The sequence below is a fragment of the Paralichthys olivaceus genome, chromosome 13, assembly GCF_024713975.1.
Source record: "Paralichthys olivaceus isolate ysfri-2021 chromosome 13, ASM2471397v2, whole genome shotgun sequence".
In the NCBI taxonomy this organism is placed as follows: domain Eukaryota; kingdom Metazoa; phylum Chordata; class Actinopteri; order Pleuronectiformes; family Paralichthyidae; genus Paralichthys; species Paralichthys olivaceus.
This window is the reverse complement of record NC_091105.1, coordinates 8,069,128-8,081,089: the sequence shown is the minus strand read 5'-3', so window position 1 is coordinate 8,081,089 and position 11,962 is coordinate 8,069,128. Positions and strand designations below refer to the sequence as shown.

The 11,962-nt window shown below is 40.5% G+C and overlaps 2 protein-coding genes across 4 annotated transcripts; one reads left to right on the top strand and one right to left on the bottom strand.

The window, feature by feature from the left end:
* Positions 1–2,445: 2,445 nt before the first annotated feature.
* Positions 2,446–5,268, bottom strand: LOC109633304 (zinc-binding protein A33). Its single transcript, XM_020093081.2, has 6 exons — positions 4,879–5,268; positions 4,589–4,684; positions 4,207–4,440; positions 3,673–3,695; positions 3,359–3,474; positions 2,446–3,268 (listed from the first exon to the last, which is right to left on the bottom strand). The coding sequence occupies exons 1-6, from the start codon at positions 5,155–5,157 to the stop codon at positions 2,715–2,717; spliced, it is 1,302 nt and encodes a 433-aa protein (XP_019948640.2). The 5' UTR covers positions 5,158–5,268; the 3' UTR covers positions 2,446–2,714.
* Positions 5,269–7,506: 2,238 nt separating this feature from the next.
* Positions 7,507–11,017, top strand: ino80e (INO80 complex subunit E). Of its 3 annotated transcripts, XM_020093107.2 has the most exons (8): positions 7,507–7,583; positions 7,870–7,952; positions 8,029–8,099; positions 8,186–8,238; positions 8,382–8,469; positions 9,052–9,169; positions 9,496–9,594; positions 10,105–11,017. In XM_020093107.2, the coding sequence occupies exons 1-8, from the start codon at positions 7,556–7,558 to the stop codon at positions 10,309–10,311; spliced, it is 747 nt and encodes a 248-aa protein (XP_019948666.1). In that variant the 5' UTR covers positions 7,507–7,555; the 3' UTR covers positions 10,312–11,017. The 3 variants fall into 3 exon arrangements, with proteins under 3 accessions (XP_019948666.1, XP_069393666.1, XP_069393667.1); XM_069537565.1 differs by lacking the exon at positions 7,507–7,583 and having other exon boundaries at positions 7,662–7,952; XM_069537566.1 differs by lacking the exons at positions 7,507–7,583; positions 9,496–9,594 and having other exon boundaries at positions 7,662–7,952.
* Positions 11,018–11,962: the final 945 nt, after the last annotated feature.

Here is an 11,962-nt window from a genome sequence, read left to right as displayed (position 1 = left end):
CACACACACACACACACACACACACACACACACACACACACACGTATACACAAACCAAAACACCTTGTACTTCTATTTTGACACTCATTGGCATAATGCCTTTACCCTGACCTTAACCTTCACAACTAAATGCCTCATACTAACCCTTAACCTAAACCTAATTCTAACCCTAATCCTAAATAAAGTTTTAACGCTCAAACAGCCCTTTGAAAAAGTGAGGACCAAAATATGTCAGTAAGGTCTATGCTTGAAATGGTCCTCACAAAGACATAAGTACAAGTACACACTCTCACACATACACACACACATTCACACTCCAGCCTTGTAAATACTGCATGTGTACGCCACTTTAACCCCCTTAAAGCTGAATGTTTTAGTGTATAGAATGGTTGTTGTATTATACTTGATAACAAAAAGAGAAAACTAATTTAAATTTCTCACCAAATCCAGAATACAGAATATATACACATAATATATACTATTTAATATTCACTAACATATTGAACTAATTTTGAAGAGCCAAATCTTGTAAAAAATGAAACCATCGAACCTATATTAGATCTTTTTAGATGAATTATCTGCTATTATCACCAGTCCAACCAGACAGCTTACAGTATCTTCCACAGTATTAACATGTTGTATTAAAACATTTAACCTGTATCACTTAAAGCACTGACTGCAGCATGACCACAACAAGACCTGAACAACAGGCTTTTATCGTCCTAAACTTGTTTCTGTGTGATCAGAGGAGTGATGTTTTAATATTGCCATCATTGTGCGTTGAGGATTTAGTGTGTGTTTGATTATGATGCACGTATCTACAGTATGAGCGTGAATGATTTATGACCGTGTGTGTGATGTTTGTACAGAACTACCGCCCTTGTGTGAGCTTCTCCGTGTGTTGTGAGTACGGTTATTCATGTGCCTGCTTAAGTCATGTCGCACTGTGTTGAAACACGAGTGTGAATGTGTTTAAAACCACAAAGCACTCACAAAAAAATGCAAAAGATAGCCTATCGTAACTTTGAGATAATTGAGTGGTTCTCGTTTTATTTAGTGCCTATTGGACAGTCGGTCTGTTCTCTGTCACTAGTCGACACTGTTTTTCTTATTGGTAGAGTATCCACAGATGTAGGACGCTGTTTTCACACCCGACTGAATAAAGTGACAGCACACATTGGCCTAATGTGCCGGAGATAAGTGACGTGTTGTATGAAAGTTGTTGAAAGTCAGATTTTTCAAGTTTGGCGTGTAGCTTAATGAACGCTGAGGTGTGAGCGAGGGTGTCTTGCGTTGATCAAGCCTGTGGCACAGTTCAGACTGTGGGAGTGAATTCTTGGTCACAGCAGACGAATGAAAACGCTTTGTATGAGGATCCCTGAGGGTGGTGTCATGGAGCAGCATCTTTATGTTCCACCGCCATCTAAAGAATATTGTCAGTGATTGTCACAGCATGTGAGAGGTGAGAGGTGGATAGTGCATCAGTGGGACGAGCCTTTGGTTTTCATGTTACCAGTATTTCAGAGACAGCTCCGTCATAGTGGGAGTGATTATATCTCACAGGTGCCAGAGGAATTCTACAGAGGTTTCATACCCACCTCTGATAACCCACTGTTGATACCACTCTCCCCTCTTGCACTATGTGACTCGTCTGTTTACTTCTGCTGTCCCCGGCCTGAGTGTAGTGTGACGTCCCTCACCTTCTCTCTCCTCTTCCCTTTTTGCACAACCCTTCACACAGATGTTTTAATATAGAAAATATTTTTTTTCTTTATTTCATGTGTAAAGGAATACTAAGAATAAACAAAAGATTGTGACGTTTGCTGTGCCCTTGTCTTTGTTGTCTCGGAGTGACAGACTCGCAGAAGGACAGTCTGGTCTCAGATCTGTCAAACTCCATCTCAGTCAGTTATCTCAACTCTGTGTCAGCCGTCGTTTGCCACTGCGCCATTTTCACACCCCAGGTCTTACCAACGACATAACATGGTGGGGACGTGTCACAGCAGAGTGGACACATCAAAGATATTTATAAAGAGGTCAAAGGTAACATCATGCCGTTCACACCTGCTCTGCACCCTGAAGCTCAAGGTCGCCTATACAAGTACCCCCATGCTTCATTTTCTTTAACTCGTATGCCAAGGCCCAACAGTCTCCTTATAAAACCACATTTAAATTCACTAGATCCAGATCTTATTTGGATCCGCCCCAAATTGGACACACTCGTAAATTGTAGTTCCAAAAACATGTCTGACTTTTCTTTTCAGATCCATGAATTATTCTCATTGAAAATGTTGTAAATACTCTTTACAATGTTAAAGAAAGTGAAAACAAATCATGGATCCAGCCCCTGATCCTGATCTGTATTCAGTGGTGAAAACATAACCATAAACCATAAATCTAAAGTCAAGTCAAAAAATGGTGAAAAAAATCCAAAGTCCACTTTGATGCCTTCAGAGCTTTGTTGCTTTGTCTGACAGAACAGTCAACACCCAAAAATAACAACAACTAAACAAAATCTTCAAACAGCATTTTTGTTGAAAAATGACATCAATCATTAGATAATCATCAAAACTGTTCCTGTCGATCAACTTATCAATTAAGTGACTTGTCATTGAGCTGTAGAATGACTCAAATGTAATAACGATTCTAGTAATATAATATTAATAGTTTGTATAGGACCAGTAATCATCTTCAATCAAGTGTTAACTTCTTTATCATAGTGAAGGTTTAAAAATCTCTATTGGAGCCGTGTTCTTTCCGTTATCTGTGTCACACGGGTTGTAAAAGGGGAACAGAGGCACCATGACCGTTCCCATGGTGAAGGTGTAGATTGGTGCCATGGTAACAGCGTTATAGAAAGACACCTCCTCCTTTTCACAGTCTAAGAACACTCCGATGCGAACAAGACGGAGAGACACGATGATTTTGGTGGGTTCTGGGTCGGTGCAGGCCAGGATGGATCCATCCTTCAGGGCCAGGGTCCAGAAGCCGCTGGAGGTGCCTGTGGCGGCCATCTCCCCTCTTGGGACATCTTCTTGTGCTACACCCAGCCTCCACGCTGTCTTACAACCCACCTCCACCTCCCAGTAGTGCCGCCCTGTGGTGAAGCCCTGATGACCCAGCACACAGTAATAGTAATGGAACCGTCGTGGGTTGGGCTGGCTCTCCGTAGTGTCTTTATCTTCCTCGAACCATACTGAGGTGCGAGACTGGGACAGGGACAGATTAGGGTGAGCTGTCTCAGGGTCAAAGGTCACTGATGTAATATCTGCGGGCAAACAGGGATTAAGTACAATGAGGTCTGTTGATTAGCATAAGCCATGTCGGTTCTGATGACATATACAGAATATACACCTACTTGGGTAGAGGCAGCTTTTCATATGCTTCCATATCCTGTACTGGATGGGCCCCACTAACTGACCAGAGCGCACCTCAGTGTCCACTTCCTCTGGAGGAACAAAGCTGACCTGAGACCTGTTTGGATGAAACGAGACAATGGGACTGAATGAGGGATGATAGGATATACGTCCTGTAGACACACAACAGAGACGATTATGGAGATGGATTAACTCTCAGGAGTAAGAGGAAATACAAAGTAATGAGTTAGGGGGAAATAATGGAGACAGTAAAATTAAAATTAGTTTGGTAAAGACACACTTTGAGGAAATCTACCTTTTTATAAGATCTTGAATTTCCTGTAATGAGAGAAACAGTTGCTTTAAATTGATTTGAACTGATCCTCATCAATCATCATAAAACAAAGTACACAGCATTTTAAAACTGCGGTTGTGAAACCCTCAGGAGACATTCCATTAACACAAACAGTCGTCTTCTGTTGCCAGCTGTCGCCTCAGCCAGAACGCTTCATGCTGTCCGTTCCTATTTGCTGACTAATGCTCTGGCTGCTGTTTGTCCTTTCACTTTTAAACAAGAAATTGATTCTGACTTGCAAAATCAGTCAAGTTAACTGTTCGGTCAATCAATGCCCATATAAATGGTCAAATGAGTGCCAATGAAGGGCCGCAGAGTAATAGGGTCACTCTGGGTGGGTCACTTTAAGGTAAACGTGCAGGGTCAAATCGATTTTCAGTTGCTTTGAGCAAGTCATAAGATGTTGCTCCATCTACACATCCGAATAGTTTCAATATATTCAAATTGACAGTAAGACAAACTAGATATGTTGTCTCTGGATGTTCCCTTCCTCACTTTGAGCAGTGTGGCACTGTCCTCCTCAGCCAGTTTGCAGTTGAGCACCATGATCGCTCTCTCCAGGTCTTTCCCTTGCTCTGCTATTTTCTTCTCTCTCTCCTTCAGCTGCCTCAGCTGTTTCTGTCTCTCCCTCCTCACTCGCTCCAGGTCCTTACACTCCTCCTCGTCCAGGAAGCGATGGAGGTTCTTAAACTCGGCTCTGATTTCTCGCTCCAGTTCATCAAACCTGCTCTGAAAGATAAATGGAAAGAAGGACAGTAATTTAAAAAAGTTTAGGTTTAAATAAAATATTTTCAAAATTGGCCTCAGCAGGATCATTAGGAATCTTTATTTTGTGTTAAACTTGAGCTACTATAACATAATGATGCAGCAACAATACCTCTACTTCCACTGACTCGATGTACGTCTCTGTCTCTGCCTCTCTGCACTCATCTGCCTCATGCTTGATTCTTTTAATAGCCTGTATAAGTCTTTGCTGTAATAAACATACACACACACAGAGGAGAAGACAATTGGAGTAACAAAAAACACATGCAACAGAAACGTTACAGATTGAAATTTCTTTGTCTATGAAATAAAAACACAGAAAAATATTATATCTGGTATAGTATCTGGTGTCAGTTGACCTACACACAGCAGCAGGTGGAAACCATAAAACCTGAAACCTACCTTGTGATCACAGAGGAGACTTTTATTGTTATTGCTTTCAGTGGCTTTGGTGTGGTTTTGGAACATCCCTGTTTGCTGCAAAAAGTCGATCAAAAACACTATTGACGAAGTGAAATTAAAGTGATGGAGGTAGTAAAAGAGATGGACAAAGTAGAGGACTAGAAAACATAGTGACACAGAGAGAGAGAAAGAGAAAGAGGGTGAGGAGAGACAAGGACAAACATCCAGGCATAAAATTAAGGAGAGCAAATCTATCGACGAGCTCAGATCGGTAATCATCTGACTTGTGAATATATGGATCCATAAAAGTAGAGGAGAGAGGAGGAGCAGTGAGAAGGAGGCAGGTACCAGGAGGACTCGCTGGCTGGACGCTGGCTGGCAGCAGCAATTTATTGCGGGGCGGACACACAAGAGTCTATTTCTGTCTGTGGAAACAAAGACGAATCTGGCAGTGGAGAGACACAGTCAGACAGATATAGTGTTTCATATCAGCAGTTGTTTTGCCTGGAAGGGAGACGATACATATTTATACATAGCTGCCGACTGTATATCGATGTTTGTCTTTGCAAGGTTGCACTTTGATGTCTAGAGGTGTCAGAGGAGCCAGAGCAGCAAAGCTAAATACCTGCTGTGATAGTTTTCTAATATATTTCATACTTTCCAAAATATTCAACTTTTGTTTTAATCTCCTAAAACATTCACCTTGACACTCAACTACTTCAGCCAGGGGAGGTTTGGCTGCAACATCCACAATCAGGTTGTTCAATGTCAAAAGAGCTTTAATCCACAGACTAGACAAGCCGTGCTCCAAACCATGAAAGACACATCATGTAGTACAGAATGCTGCAGCCAAAGACTATGGATCAGGAGGAGAGACCAGGTTTTATCAGCCTGCGGTGGGCCTGCCCTAACAGGCCTATCTCTGAATTAAAAGGCCAAAACACCCAATGACTCTAAGGTACAAAACTGATGAAGTCTGCCTAACATCTGCTTGTGGTTGGCAACTTCATCCTTATAGCTGGTGCTGGTGATATTCACCATCTTGTCCTATGTTTTTTTGAAGTTTTCAAATCAGCATACTTAAACGTAAGCTTTAAACGGGTCATACGATTTTCAGCTCGTAAAGTTTAATCCAGCTGTTTGAAATCTTTTACAACTTTTGAATTATTGCAGTTTACATTTTATGTTTTTTTCCCTCACAGATTGTGTTTATAATGCAAGGTTGGCTTCACATTGTTCAGATGCCAGCGAACCCACAGCACTTTCTGCAGAAATTGCGTTTTTCTTGCTCTTTAGCTTGTGCAGGGTTTCGTCCCAGCACAGTTCTCCTTTCTTTTTTTAAACAACCTTTTGTCTGCCCACTTATCTAATCTGTTTTTTTTGGTAATAACTCTACCTCTTTCTTTGTCTGTACCCATCTTCCTCCCTCCCCTTGCACACAGAGACACACACACACACAGGGGGTCTGGGTGTGGGTGCATGCAGTGAGGCAGCATTACTCATCTCTGCAAATGTTCCTCATCTATAATTCACAGTGCTGGGTCCTGACAAGTGACTGTGCTGAGCTAAGGTTGAGCTGAAAACTCAGTGCACCACAGTATGCGGCAGGTGGAGGGTAACGCTGGCAGGATGATTCAATAAAACACAAAGGGCCACTGCATGAAGAAGCATGCATAGTGTTTGCCATTATATTGAAATTTGTGAATTGTGTGTTAGTTTCCTGGAATCCTTTTTATACAATCTTATAAAATCAGTACATATAAGTGCAACATTAATATTCAACCCATGCTGTGCTAGTGCATATACCCGTATCACTGTCCTCGAGCAGCTGCCAGTCCAGATGTGTCAGAAATTTCCCCTTCTTCAACTCGATCAGGAGGTATATGATGTCATCTCTGAAAAGCTGGAGAGGAGAGACCCCATTTTGTCTGTGCTGAAAAAACACTCAACATGGTTCTTCCAAAAATTCAAAAGTGCTGTGTCCAGGGAAAATGGCAACATTAAAAATGCAAAACATTTAAGAGATTTTAAAACTCTACCCGCACCAATGAAGTACCCTAAGGTTTTCATAAGAGATAGAGTACAGCAATATTCTCAAGTTTTATTTCCATTTGCATGTTGGTATGTGGGTGAGAAGAAAAACAGAATTGCATCGGATAAGTTCAGCATTAGTATTCAACCTTCATGCACAAGTATTAATAGCCAATTGGGCTGCTACAATCACAGATGTATAAAAGTATAAATATATGGGAAAAAAGTATATAACAGATCTGATTGTCATTGCCAAAAACTCTTTTTATTGTTTATATCAAATTACTACACCAATTAAACCTCACATCAAAAAAACACATCAGAAAATATTACTTTCGTGTTTCTCTCTGAACTTATTTGTATATGAAAATAAATATATAAATGTTTTTTCATTGCACTTTATCATCGATGCATTTTCAAACTTACAAACACTGAGATCAAAATGAGGAACAGGTGCAGCTGTGGAGACAAATGAAAAGCAAGGGAGACTTTAATCATAAATGAAATAAATGAGCAGAATAGTGAAGGTTAATTTAAAAGGGCTGAGGTTTACTTGCGAAATAATATTTTTCGTTATAGCTCAGATTAAATCAAGGGTCCGCCCATCGCGTCGCATGGCACTGACGTCACGATAGTAAACAAGAGCATGTCGCACAGACCAACTCAAACCAGAGGTGTCGGAGTTTTTCATGAACATTCGCAGCTTTGTTATCAGTCGACTTCGTGTTTGCACATTTAAAACAGCTCTGTTTATTTCCCTCTGTGAGACCAGCAGCTCTGTTTCTTTAGCCGGTTAGCGATGCAAGCTAACGTATAGCTTTAGCTTAGCTTGTTTAGCATGCAGCTCGTTCTCACACATGTCGTGATGCGGAGGGATTTTTCTCCACAAACAGATGTTTATTGTTCTCGTGTACAACTGCAGCTGTCAAACTGACCCACCGTGTGTCTGCTGTGTTTCAGAAATGAACGGCCAAGCGGACGTCGAAGTTGACTACAAGCGGAAATACAAAAATCTGAAGAGGAAATTAAAATTCCTGGTTTATGTGAGTGTGTTCACCAGCATCGTTTTAAAAAAAACCCACACCAGTCTTTTCTGATCTGTTTGGTTTCGTGCTGCAGGAACAGGAGTGTTTTCAGGAGGAGCTGAGGAGAGCTCAGAGAAAACTCCTGAAAGTTTCCAGAGACAAGAGGTGACTTGATATTGTGTGTTTATAAAACAAGCATGGATGTTCAACAGTATTGTGCGAGAGCAGCTAACGATAATCTAATTTTCTAGCTTCCTACTGGACAGACTGCTGCAGTATGAGAGGGTAGATGAAGACTCCTCAGGTTGGTGTGAAATCATTTCATTGTGTCATGATAGATTTTGTGTAGTATATATATATATATATATATATTCCTTTTAATACTTGTTTTACTGAGTATCGCACTACTGCGCTGCAGGATCAGTTTTTTTTCCTTTTACGTTTCAGATTCAGAGGCAACAGTTTCTTCAGAAAACAGTGATGCAGAAGGGCCAAGAGAGAGGGAGAGGGAACGAGAGCGAGACGGGGTGAAAAAGTACGTGGGGTGTTTGAACACAACATTCAGGTGTTTTTTGCATCGCTTTTTATGATAAATCATTTAATGCATATTGGTAGATTGGTCTGTTTAAACTCACTGTAGTAAACATAATCCTGTCAGATGTATCACAGTGCCAAAACAGAAACCATAGAAATATTAAATTTTTAAGGGACTTGGTAAAGGAGGTAAGAGAAATCCAATATTTGTCTTTAATCTCTATGTAAAAAGATGATACTTTTTTCAGCCCTTCCGATTTATCGTTTGACTGATAAAAATCTAAACATCACAGACACACAGGTATCAGAATTTGACGCCCACAAAAGTTCATATTAGTCAGGCTCCTGTAAAATAGTTTGCTATAATCACTGAAGAGATCTGGGTCATAATTCAATACAAGCAATTCAAAGTTAAATCTAAACAAATAAGTCTCTGTGTTTGAGGCCACTAGAATTTTCATGTGGGGCTCTCTCTTCTATTTGCTGACCATGAAGACCCTGCCCTGGACCACATTTTGAGAAAAATAATGCTCTTGCTGTTTACACAATAAGTTCAAACAAAATGTTCATGTTCTCTTTTCAGGCGGAGAAGCAGTCCTGGGGCGTGTCTTCCTTCCTCATCGTCCCCTCATCTCTCCCTGCTGTCCCGTGCTGGTGTTAATCCCCTGCAGTCATCAGGCTCTGGACCATACCTCAACACTGTGAGTGCCCAGCCTTCTTTTGTATATCATAAAATATCATTATATCAAAGTAACACTGCATACATTGTCACCTCCTCAGATGCAAACATAATTCTGCATTATTTATATGATTTTATAGTTTTGTCATTCTTATTCATAAATCAGTTTTATCTCTTCCTTAGTTTTTTCATTTGATATCTGTAATGGCTTCCCTTTCCTTGCGTTGTTCATTCTTTTGTTTATGTTTTTTTGTTCTTGTGTGTGTGTGTGTGTGTGTCCTTCATGTAAATTGCCTGTGGGCACATGTGGTCATTTGGCAAATTTGGGCCTGCATGTGTGTTGGGCAGATGCCCTTCCCACCAGAGTATTTGGCTCCTCCAGCTGAACGAATGAAGAAAGAGAGAAAAACAAAGGCGCCAAAAAACAAGAGAGAGCCTACGGGGAAGGTGAGAGAGGAGATCAGAAATATGGGATATTCAGAGATAATCATAATGACAATAAAAACATATTTTCTACTTCTGAGATAATGTGTATAAATGTTCCACTAGTTGCAGAAAACGGTAGAATAGATCATTTACAGTAGCTCATACATACAGTGTACGTCCATGTAGAAAGAAGTCTTAAGGATGTGCTCTTATGTTCTTCTTATATAAAAAAACTGTATTTGTTCTATTTTTCTAAATTTTGCTGATAGGTGTTGAAACCGTTGCCATTTCAGGACAAACATGTCGTCAAAATTAATAAATAAAAATTATAAATAAATTAAAATAATTTTAGGCAAGTGAGTCACCCTGCTGAAATGACCCTGTGGACAGTATCGTTATAATTTCATATACACGCTGCATGCTTCACTACTCTGAGATGCAGTCATCCATCCATACCCCTCCTTCCTTCCTTATATCTCCATCCCTCTCTCTATCGCTCATAACATTTTTTCTTCACTCTGACCTCCGCAGGTCGTTGCCCCAATGGCAGCTAATTACCCATCAGCCCCTGCGGCCCCTGCAACAGCCAGTAGCCCATTCAGCTGGGTTCCCAGACAGATGCTCAGCGGAGATGCAGCTGAAGAGGAGGGGGAGAGTGATTTGGACAGCGACAGAGGAGATGAAGACAGGGGGGAGGGAGACGAGGCTGAGTTAGTCATTGACATTCCTAATGAATGAGTCTGAGTGTGTGTGTTTCTGTGTGTGTTTCTGTGTGTGTGTGTATTTATAATCAGGAGATGGAGGAGTTCTATGTGTGTGTGCAAGAGCAAAAGACAGAATGTGACTGAAAGTATTTCTGGTTTCAGCAGCCCACATTTTCAAAAGTGAGCCAAGCTCCCTCTGGTGGATTTTTGCTTCACTGCATTGTGGCTGTCCAAAATATCTCCTGCAGAAATGTACTTTTTATATATTATGCCAAGAATTTATTATGTGATAAAAATGCAGTTTGTGAGCTACCACCATGATGATTGGATAATTATGTACTCTGTTTCCAACTGGCCATTTATTGTCTAAACATTCTAGCAACACACAACAATGATTGCAACTAGGTGTGTCCTTCCAAGAGGAATTGTGTTTCTGTTATGTGTCTTGCTTTGTCCAACCTTCCATCACAGACTGGAAAGTAGTCCATGACATAACTATGTAATTGAGATAGAAATGCTGAGTCTTCACTTGGTCCAGGTAGTTTTTTTTTTTTACATCTCTCATCTGAACTATAATGTTGATGATTTTGACTATATCATGATGTTGCTATAATTTTGCGGTTTTTTCCCCCCTAAAATTGTAAAAAAAAAAAAAAAAATCCTTATTAATGAAAATATACTATTTTTGCACCCATGGAATTCTGCATGTCAGAGAATAAAATGCAGATGTTCTCATTTTAGATGACTGGTTTTTTTTTATTTAATGTAAAATGTGTCAGTTACAGATTCCTCTGACAAAATGCTCGGTCAGTGTTTGTGTCAAAGTATTTCTCATTGCACCATCATAAACGTTTGAAATTAAAAAGTATTAAACACATCTCATAAAAAGGCAGGATGCCCCACCCAAGAGCTTCACACCCTAACACTCTCATACCAGAGCTTCAGTCTCTGAATCATACCACTCGACTTGTCTGTGGGAATTGTGTGCAGGATGTGTGCACTGACAATTCTTATTCATTTGAATATAAACTAGGCTCGTGTTGGTTTTTGCAAAGGGTTGTCTTTGCTTGCTTACATCCCTGCAAAGGAATCTGGATGCAAGCCCAGGGGTACGTTTGGCTCATGTCTGCCATAACTCAGATGCAACATGAACTCAGCTTGGCTCGATTCCACCTCTTCAAGATGTCAGAAAAGAGGAGTGCTGGTTATTTTTCTGTTCATTCTTACACAGGAACAGGTTACAGGATGACATGCCAGCTGCTGTTTTTGTCACATAAGCATTTTGTAAAGAGCAGTTAGTGCCAACATCATGTCCCAACAGGAGTGTTTCTGATTGAGGAAGATGAGCTGCAGTGAAAGGCAGTGCATTTTGTGTGGGAAGTCAGATTTCAGGGATCACAGCACCGTGTGACCCGTGACTGTGACACTGTCAGGATTAGGCTTTAAGGAGGGTTTCATGAACAGACATTGTTCATTTCAGAGCTCAGTTGTTCACATTTTCTCTGGAGGAATAAGTTAGAGCTTCTGCTTGTTTTGAAGTGTTTCTAACCAGCTCTTTGACTTAAAACAGTCAGCACTTTCATTTATGTTTTAGCATAATGGATAATGGACAACAGGAACTTGTTAATCGAGTGACTAGCTTTGTATAGAAACCATTGTTTGGGAATGCAGACCTACAGGTACTT

Excerpts from the sequence above, each read along its gene's own strand:
- LOC109633304 (XM_020093081.2), bottom strand. The coding sequence starts at position 5,157 with ATGATTACCGATCTGAGCTCGTCGATAGATTTGCTCTCCTTAATTTTA. Across the intron at positions 4,685-4,878 it reads GTCTCCTCTGTGATCACAAG|CAAAGACTTATACAGGCTAT; the intron begins GTAGGTTTCAGG and ends TGTTTATTACAG. Across the intron at positions 4,441-4,588 it reads TCGAGTCAGTGGAAGTAGAG|AGCAGGTTTGATGAACTGGA; the intron begins GTATTGTTGCTG and ends TTTATCTTTCAG.
- ino80e (XM_069537565.1), top strand. The coding sequence starts at position 7,803 with ATGTTTATTGTTCTCGTGTACAACTGCAGCTGTCAAACTGACCCACCG. Across the intron at positions 7,953-8,028 it reads AATTAAAATTCCTGGTTTAT|GAACAGGAGTGTTTTCAGGA; the intron begins GTGAGTGTGTTC and ends TTCGTGCTGCAG. Across the intron at positions 9,595-10,104 it reads AGAGAGAGCCTACGGGGAAG|GTCGTTGCCCCAATGGCAGC; the intron begins GTGAGAGAGGAG and ends TGACCTCCGCAG.